The sequence below is a fragment of the Telmatherina bonti genome (assembly GCF_933228915.1).
Source record: "Telmatherina bonti genome assembly, chromosome: 19".
Classification (NCBI taxonomy): Eukaryota; Metazoa; Chordata; class Actinopteri; order Atheriniformes; family Telmatherinidae; genus Telmatherina; species Telmatherina bonti.
The window spans coordinates 32059207-32069186 of NC_136617.1; the positions used below are offsets into that span (position 1 = coordinate 32059207).

The 9980-nt window shown below is 37.3% G+C and overlaps 1 protein-coding gene across 1 annotated transcript; it reads right to left on the bottom strand.

Moving 5' to 3' along the window:
• Window positions 1-5: 5 nt before the first annotated feature.
• Window positions 6-6286, bottom strand: kdf1b (keratinocyte differentiation factor 1b; the record flags this gene model as incomplete). Its single annotated transcript, XM_079258778.1, has 3 exons — window positions 6-100; window positions 5194-5280; window positions 5383-6286. The coding sequence occupies 3 exons, from the start codon at window positions 6284-6286 to the stop codon at window positions 6-8; spliced, it is 1086 nt and encodes a 361-aa protein (XP_079114904.1).
• Between the last annotated feature and the right edge of the window lie 3694 nt (window positions 6287-9980).

Below are 9980 nucleotides of genomic sequence, written 5' to 3' on the forward strand. Positions count from 1 at the left end.
ACAAATCATGTCCTCATCGTGGTGTACAACAGAGGTACACCAGAAGAATCAGTTCTTGTGTGAGAGGGTGAGGAAGCCGTTGGGGAACTTGAGGTAGGAGCTGTAAAAAAAAAAAAAAAACACAGAAAAAAGAAGACTGAGTACTGACAGTCCTGAAAAAATAACACAATACCTTCCAAAAGCCTGAAGGCAGCACTCATGTCTTTATAATACTTACAGGGATTCTGACTTTCCTGTCTCCAGCATTAATTCTCTGTTTTAAAAGGCACAGTGTGTGAAGAATCACTGACATCTAGTGGTAAAGGATAAAGACTTTCGCCAGAACTGCACTTTTAAAAACTCAGAGGTTCTCAGTTCACACACAGAGTTGTTTGTCCATTCAGAGACACCGTAGTAAACATTGTGGCACAAACATGGCAGCTGCCATATATGTAGCCACACAGCAACATAGGGCATTTATTAGGGCTGTCTTTGGTTTAAAGTATTTAAAAACAATTAATTGCATTTTTAAATACTTATTTATGACTGGTTTATGTGGCAGTTCTTATCGTTACTGGGTTTTTTTTTTTGCATGTTTATTGTGCTAGGGCCTGTGAGAATGTTTTGTTAAATTGTGCAAATGCTAATTTTGTTTTACCATTTATCTCCTGATGTGTTTCAAACTGAATGAAAGCCAAGTTGGAGGAAATAGGAGCATCTTGTTCAGAAGCAGCCTGTTGTTATTGCTAATATGCAGAGCAAATTATTTTGTGATAACTGTTTCTTTTTCCTTGTATCTAATTAATTTAGAAAAACACATTTTTCCCCACTGAACACAACACACGTCTGTACCAGCTCAAGATGGATTAATTCAAAATCTTCACTATTAAATGTAAATTTATACTAGAACTGCAAGCAATTATGATGGCGTCCAAACCCCCAAAGTAGCACATCTCAACAATGCCCAAAGGCAGCCACCACTACAAGTCCTCTGCAAGTTTCTGGCTAACTTTTAAGAAAATGGTCTGGGATGGTCAGGATGGTTTCTGGTGTGTTTTTTAAAGCATCATATTATCATGATGTCATCACCCCAATTCTTTACTCAAGCCCACGTTCAATAGCACTTAACTGGCCGAGTCTATCTGCTTATTCATATGACAATATTGCCGTCTCTAACTTTTTTCCACAGGTCTTCTTGAATAAGTGCAGTTGTACATGTTGATCTGTCTTTCCTGTCCTCTCCACCCCAACCAGTCGAGGCAGATGGCTGCCCTCCCTGAGCCGGGTTCTGACAGAGGTTTTCTTCCTGTTAAAGGGGAGTTTTTTCCTTCCCACTGTCGCCTCGTGCAGCTCAGGATGGAGGATTGGATCGAAGTCATGACTCAATGCAATCAGTTGGTTTCTATTATAGGATATGTATGAATTGACTTGAAATTATGTGTATGTTGATTCGTCTATGTAAAGTGCCCTGTGACAACATTGTGAAGTAGCAATATACAAATAAAGCTGAACTGAAATTGAATTGAATTCATTTACTTTGATTTATAACAACTAAATATCTATATATATGCAAAATGTTTTACTTTCTAACAAAACATGTACCCAACCTTCTATGTTTTTTGGGATTGTTTGTTGTCTTTGTTGCACCTTCTGTCACAATAAATTAATAAATAGATAGATAAATAAATAAATACATAAATGACAAAAAAAATAAATGGAAGAAGAAGAAATTAATAGCTAACTATTAACAATAGGTTTGAATCACACTGGAGTGCTGGGAGCCACGATGCTCTGTGCTGCCTGACCCCTAATAAAAAGGGAAATTACCTTTAAGATAGAATTATTTAAAGCTGGGGTAGGTAATGTTGCTCAGAGACTTTTTTTTTATTTATTTTTTTATTCTGGGTGAAGTGGTTCCACATCCTGATAGTAGTCTGTACATTTTGTAATCACGAACAATAAGAAATATAGTTAGACCCTCAGTTTTCTGTAAATCTGTAAACATTTTGACCAATCCAAACGTTTGGACCGAATTGAAGTTGTTCATTTCTTATATTTCAGAAGATTCTTCACAGCTGAGAAACTGCAGGATGGATTTCCCAGCCTGGCTCGGTTTATTTGCCTCCTCCCGCTAAACAACCGAGAAAGAGAAAAAATCGTTGGTGGAAAAGCTGCGAACTAGAAAGAGCACAAACGTCTGCCAAGGCCTTTAAAAAGTTCCAGGATCCAAACAGTGATCCGGATCACCACCAAATTTAATCAGTTCTTCCTTTTCAGGTTTCCAACAACTTGCAAAGATTTAACTAAAGTCCGTCCATAACTTTTTAAATTATCTGGCACACAAACAGATAAACGCTGGTAAAAACATGTCCTCCTTGGTGAAGGTAAGAAAAAAGCCTTGGATCACGCAAGGAGCAAAACCAGAGGGGGAGGAGCCAAGACAGGGGGAGGAGCCAAGACAGGTGCTACTCAAAGATCTTGCTAGCTCCCCAACAACACCTACAAGTTTAAAGATTCTGTATAATTCCACCTCCATTTCCTGCTTTAGTTCAAACAAACATGTTGACACGAAGGAAAGAATATAAAAAGTGCTAAAAATTTTAACGTTCTCATATTCTTATCATCCTGTCAACGGTCTTGATTGTAACTTAGCAGCCAATGCAAATGCAGCACTCCCTGATAAAAGTATTTACATTTGTGCACCTTCATTGGTAATGTCCCGGAAAGAGATCAAGGATAAAAATGTAAGTATATCTACCAAATATTCTTTAGCCGGAAAGAGCCCACTACATGGAAAATCTCCCAGAAAACACTTCAATACAAACTCCAAATACTCCATACATGCTTACTCTGGTGTAAAAATGTTCTATATACAATCGTATTAAAAATCCCTTTCCATATATAGAATATCAAGGGGAGCATTATTTTTTACCGTATCTTTTGGGCCATAAGGCGCACTTAAAAGCCGCTTATTTTCGCAAAAAACACCGGTACGCCTTATGTGTGTGCTGAATTCCAAAATCTGTAAAAAATGTTGTGCAATTTTAGAAAGTGCCACCTTGGTTGACTGTTAGACCATTTACCGCTGTCATAGGGGCTTAATACAAGGAGAAAGTTAAATAATGACTGAGAGAGGTGTATGTAAAGAGACTGGATGTTTTTTTTTGGTTTTTTTTTTACGCATCACCATCTCGGTTGATCTGCGACTCCATGCGCGCCCATATCACCGCTACTGTGAAAAATCAAGTGAAGTTTACCGTCATCCCAGGAGGACTAATGAAGGTACTCCAACCGCTGGACATTGGTGTAAACAGTTTAAAGTGAAGTTGCGAGCTTCGTGGGAGCAATGGATGAGAGACGATGTGCACACCTTAACAAAGGCTGGGAGGCGGTGTCGGGAAAGTTACGCCACCATATGTGAGTGGATTGTGGATGCCTGGAGTAAAGTATCTCCATTGACTGTTGTACGAGTTTTTGCAAAAGCTGTTTTTATTACTGAACATCCACCCAGCAACAACACTGACTCTGACAACGAAAAAAAGAGAACCAGGTATGCTTGAAGGAGAAATTGCCCAGCTGTTTATTTCCGACACAGAAGGTGAGGACTTTGACAGATTTGTTACAACAGACTGATTAAAAAAAAAAAAGTGTATTTTAAAATCAGTAGACTACCTTTACTGTTTTGAATAAAGTTCAACCAAACTCACTTTTTTGCTTTCCTGACTTTGTTTTACTTTTGTTTTATCATGCGTCCAATAACGCGGTGCGCCTTCACACCTGAAAACCAAATTAGCCTCCATAATTGAGGCTGCGCCTTACAATGTAGCACCTTGACAGCCGAAAAATACGGTATATATTTTAGATATAATGTTTCCCTTGGCAAAGTAAATTTGCTCAGCAGAATACAGGATCCAGATAATCATTCTGCCTGCTTAAATGCTGGACAAAGACAAAAAAAAAACAAAAAAAAACCTCTATATGAAAAATGTTAAGAACTGCAATAATTGTGTCATTCAGTTGGTGAGTGGTATTTTAAACCTCTCCCCGTGTATGTGTGGGTTCTCTCAGAGTACTCCGGCTTCATCCCACCATCCAAAGACATGCATGTTAGGTTAATTGGTTACTCTACATCAGGGGTCTCCAACACCGATCGTCAAGGGCCATGATCCTACAGGTTTTCCATGTATTCCAGCTTCAACACACCTGACTCAAACTAATCAGTCATAATGCAAAACTTCATTGGCTGTTGGATCCATTCAATGGAAGCCAGGTGTGTTGGAGCAGGGATACATTTAAAACCAGCAGGACAACAGTCCTTCAGGACCAACTTTGGACACCCCTGTTCTACATTCTCCTTAGGAGTGAATGTGTGTGTGAATGGTTGTTTGTCTCTCTGTGTTGGCCCTGAGATGCACTGGCGACCTGTGCAGGAAGTACCATGCCTCCAGCCTGATAAAATGGAAAACTTATAAAAAGTTTTCTGTGGTCAGGTCTCTACTGAACACCACATCCTTCTGATCGTAGAATATATAAATATATATAATAAATATATAAATATAAATATGCTTTTGTCCTGATTCAATTCCAATTTTGTGGGTGCTGATTCGGTTTAAATTGCAATTCTCACAATTCTTTGATATTGCTAATTTTTGTTGATTAAAAACAAAAAATATGTAGAAAACTTTACTTTTTGCTGGTCATTTTTGTTGTTTTCAATGAGGAAAAAAAAACAACTCATTCGCCAGACCATCATTCTGCTTCTATAATGCCCAAGAAGACAAGTAAAAAGATCAATAAAAATGACGAAAATTTTATCATGGATTATTTTTGTTTATTTGGGAAAATTTTGATTTTTAAATTGTGAGGTAAAAAAATCCAGATTTTCGATTTTTCAATTTGATTTTCCCGCCCCTAATATAGCTTTTTTTTTTTTTTTTTTTTTTTTCCCAACAAACTTGAAGTAGTCTGCATCAGGAGATCAAACCTGCACAGTGACAACAAAGCCTAATACCTGCTGCTCCATTTGAACACCATGTATAACCAAAAAAAAAAAAATCCTGTATGGACACAAAAACAATGATTTCTTCCCAAAGTCGGTGATTAAACTACAGGAAAAGTATTATTACCAAATGACACAAATATACAGTTTTACAAACGAAGCTGTATTTTGTGTATTTAATCGTATATGAAAGGTGAATAAGACAAATTTCATACCACTGTTGTTCCTCCACATTTCCCTGGCAAACTTGTCGGAAGGGGTCTGTTCTGATATCTGGATGTTGGGATTTGACCGATAATCATCTTGAAGAAACAGAGAATTTCATTATTTTCTTTTTAAAAATGACAGCAGAGAAGGATTTCTGTTGGGTTTTCTGAAGGAGTAAAAACACAAACTTTACTTACTGTTGTTGGTAAATGAAAAGGAGACGCTGCCATTCATCGTCTCATTGCCGCTGTCCGACAGCGTCCTCTGCATCCTGGAGGTTATCTGCCTTTTTTTGCTGCTCTTCCGCGTGCTGATGCGGATGATGCCTCGCACCAACCTGCACTCAGCTTCCTGCTCGTCCATTTTGTGCTCCTCTGCCAGCGAGTTAATCAGCTGGTTGATGGCCTTGGTCTTCCTCAGAAACACGGAATCTGAGGTGCATCTGGCCAACTCCTCAATTTGATATTCGGAGTATAGCTCCAATAACTTCTTAGTTATTAAAGAGTCCAAATCCTCTTCACCGTCTTCCCAGTCATCAAATCTCATTGAGTCGTGCAGGGAGGAGTAGAATTTCTGAGCATCAGCAGAAGATGAAGGCGCATATGATGGAGATTTGGTGTCGGCATCAATATATTCTCTTGAATTGGCCACTATTACACCAGCAAAGTGGACATCCGTGTATCCTATGTCGTCCCCTACTTTGTTGTCTGCTGGGTTCCCACTTTGGAGGCTTATCCTCTCTGGTTCATCTGGAGAGCTTTCGTTTGGAGCCAAGCATGGAACAAGGTCAGAGCGCTGGCAGACCCTATACAGACCACAGGTGAGCACGCTGCACACGAAAGTCTTACAGCTCCTGGGAGAAGCGCAGGGATTGCAGGTTTGTGCTGCAGATGAAGGACCAGCTGAGCCCGGAATGAACCCGATGGTCTCAGACTCCTTTCCATTAGTATCTTTAGCATTAGCTTTGTGGACCGCCTTATGCTGTTGGGGAGGTTGTTTGTCTTCCACTGGGTCCACACATCGCTCCTCATATAAGTACGTCTGGCTGCTTCTCCCGGGCCCTGAGCTGCGTCTCAGACTGCCGGTGCTGCCAGCAGACATGACTTACTCACTGCAAGAAATTAAAGACAAGCATGTAAAGGAAATGAGGTCAATGTAAGGTTTATTTCAATAAGAATGTGATGAAATGGCATTCTTATCCTCCTAATCTTTCAGGTGAAGTCTGAAATCACTTATGTAGCCACCTGGGGGCATTTTTCCCTTCAAAACAAATAGATGAAACGACTGTCCAAGGTTGCAGGTAATGTTGTCCAACAGGTTTTGATATGTGCTCATAACAGTGAAAGACAATCCTCCATTCATTCATAATAATCCCTGCATGGTGCCAAGGGGTATTCCAAACGTGAAATTAGCTCTAAACAAATACTGGAGTTAAGTTTCAAGTTTGATTATTAGGTGAAAATGCCCACAAGAACTATTTGTTTAAGAAATTAACCAATCAGTAAATTCCAACATTAAAACCAGCAACAATGATGGAGTAAATGTGATAATAATGACATCAATTAAAAGGAACCAAAAATAGGAATTGAAATTAATGCTGAATTGAAGTCAAATCAAATCTGAAGTCACATTTCACTTTGTTTATAGGCCAATTTCTTTTAAATATAAGTGGTATTGTATCATATTTTTGGAGTTTCTGGTGTTACGTTTTGTTTTGTTACAATTTTTTTTAAACATCAGTCTTTAACTTAACTTTAATCCAATAAAATGGTCCAATAATATTGCAGTATTGGTAGCATTTTGGTTCATTTACACGCTGAAATTTGGTACAAAGTCATTAACAATCTCGATATATCTCATAAAAACAACTGTTTTCACTTTCATGGCGACTTGTCATTGCTGCTCCTTCCTCCATTAGAGGACTTACAGGTTTCTCACCAATACTCCCAGTTAATCCAACAGCTGACTCCAGAAATAATAACAAAATTTATGATTTAAAAAAAAGTTAGCTTCCGTTTGAATAGTCCGCTGTCCCAAATGCTCGTAGAAATGTAAGTTCCAGGTGAAGTTTTCGATCAAATCCGTGTACCTGAGCGTCAAGGTGCAGGAAGCCAAACAGGTATCTGGGATGATCAGGTTGGACTTCCGGTTAAAAATGTGCCTTAAAAAGTAAAATTTGGTGAATTTTCAGTCGTGACGTTGGCCTTTTACATGTTAAATAAACGTAGTTTGTTTAGTTTGAATGGTTTACATGGTTATTTTGAAAAATCTCAGCACTATTCAAAATCCTGGGCATATCCTATTTTGAGTGTTAAAAATCAGGTTGTCAGGAATGCTGATTGTAATACCGAAAGTATGGAAAACAACATTTACCTCCTCTTAAGAACATTGTTTAGAAAAAGTAAATCACGTAGTTAAAATCCTATAAGACGTTTTATGGGCATTTATTTGGTCCGATTCACGACCACAGCTGCCGAACAGTAATTAAATAACATTCTTTTTATTTGAAAGAATACCGGAACTCGTCCTATTTTTCAATTTGCTTGATGAAAGTTGCAATTTGCAACATGACGTTCAGGACGAGACTGAAGTTAGCTTCTGATTTGTCGCTTCCGATTCGCCATTTCTGTAAAGGACAATTCCACTCAACTTCTGGGCAACTGGACTGCATTAGACCAGGTCCAGACAAAAAACTACAACACCTAAACTCTTCATACCTGGACTGAAATATTCTACATACTATGCAGATTAATTGAAACATAGTTTCTGATTTGTGAAACCTTTATTCTATTTGTGAAAATGCAAATAAGGCTAATCTTGGGACATTTTTTTAAAAATATTTGGACCACATTAGATCAGGTCCTGACAAAAAAAACTACAACACTTAGACCCTTCAAAACTGGACCGGAGTATTCTACATACTATACAGATTCATTGAAACATAGTTTCTGATTTGTGAAACCTTTGTTCTAATTATGAAAATGCAAATAAGGCGTGTTTTATCATATCTGGACCACATTAGACGAGGTCCTGGCAAAAAACTACACTTAGACACACCAGATATTAATAGAAAAATAGGTCCACTAGATGTAGAGACGTCCCTCGCCGTTGTTAATAAAACATATCTGGAGCTACCGCTAGTGTGCGGACCTATTTTTCAATTTTTGTCTTTGCTTACCTTTGGATACGGCTCCTAGTTTTATCTCAGTAAGGATATGCGTGATGTAAATTCTTTTCTACTCCAGACATTAAAATACAGTATCAAACAGCAGTTTCAAACAAACCTTTATTTTACTTGTCAAAGTGGTAATACTGGAAATTCTCATGTTTCACAAACTCAACTTTAGGTACTTTTTTTTCACTTAAATAGAAAAGAAAGAAAATGAAATAGGAATACTTCAGAATAAACACGAAAGTTGAAGATGTGTGATGGCCATTTCTGGTTATTTCTGACTGGATCATAATACCAATATATAATGTTGTTAGAAAATAATAAAAGATTCCAAATTAGGTGAAATTTTACCTTACTGTTTCTCTCTGTCTCTATTTTGGCCTGAAGGAAGCCCCGTTTTTCCAACATAATCTTTATTTGCATGACTCTCACTAAAAAATAAAAAATAAAAAAATAAAAAAAAAAGATCAAAGCATCCTCAATTCATAAATGTTTCTTTTTTTATTTTATTTTATTTTTATCTTGCTCTTTACAGAATTAGTGATGTTTTTCTCTAACCTTTCCTCCACCTGCCCGTTGTCAGTTCTGCAACAGCCTGAGCCGAGTCATGCTTCTCTTTGCTTCCATTGTTGCCTGTATGAGCAAACACACATTTCTGTTCAAAAACTGCATTTAAAGGTATTTTCATGTTTTTGTCAGTCCTTAAAATTAAAGTCCAAAGCAAAACCTGTTGTTAAGTTCTTATTAACATTCTTTTGCCTTTTGTCTTGACAATCCTCTGCAATTAAATTATACTGATAATAGCCTGGGGATCTATAATATTGATTTTAGATTAATCTGCCCAGTCTTATAAGCCACTGCTTGCTAAAAAGTGTCTGATTACAGTATCAAATCTGTTTTATATCTGTTACTTACATACATAGAAGCAGCATAGCAGAGCTGTCAGTGCATTTTCAAGCTAGTGAAGATTACATGCAAAATAAATGCTTAAAATGTTTGCGAGCTAATATTTGCAAGGAACCAGTTGTCAACTGTGTGTGCGCCTGAACCTGTAGCATACAGGTTTACCTACTGCAACTCTTCAACAACAGTTCAGAATATAAAGATGTTTTAATTTGTTACGTTTCTAGATGGGACAAACAAGTAGGAATGCAACATGACTCACATAATTTTATTATAACTTTAATATATATTTAGCTACAAGAACTAAAGCCTGAGTCCAGTGTTTTCCATGTACTGCAAGAGAGTGATGACATTAATTTCCTGATACAGCTACTATGTGTTACACAGTGAAATAAAAATACTCCTTATCATAGAAAAATTAACATGCTGGCTAATGGGGGGATTATTTCAAACATGTTTCAAGATTTACATAATGTAAACATCTACATTTCATTTTGCTGTTTCAAAAAGAGCAAGGAAATGTATAACTTTGTCTTGTATAACAAAAATATAATCGGGTTCTGCCTAGTTTATTAAATTATTGAAGATTTCTCTGAAACAAGATGTTAATCTGCAAAACCAAATATCATATGCATTGAAGTTTGTACAACACAAAAAATTCCATAATTTGCCTTCTCACAAAATAAATTAAAAAAGGAAATGTTTCACAAGTCAGAAACT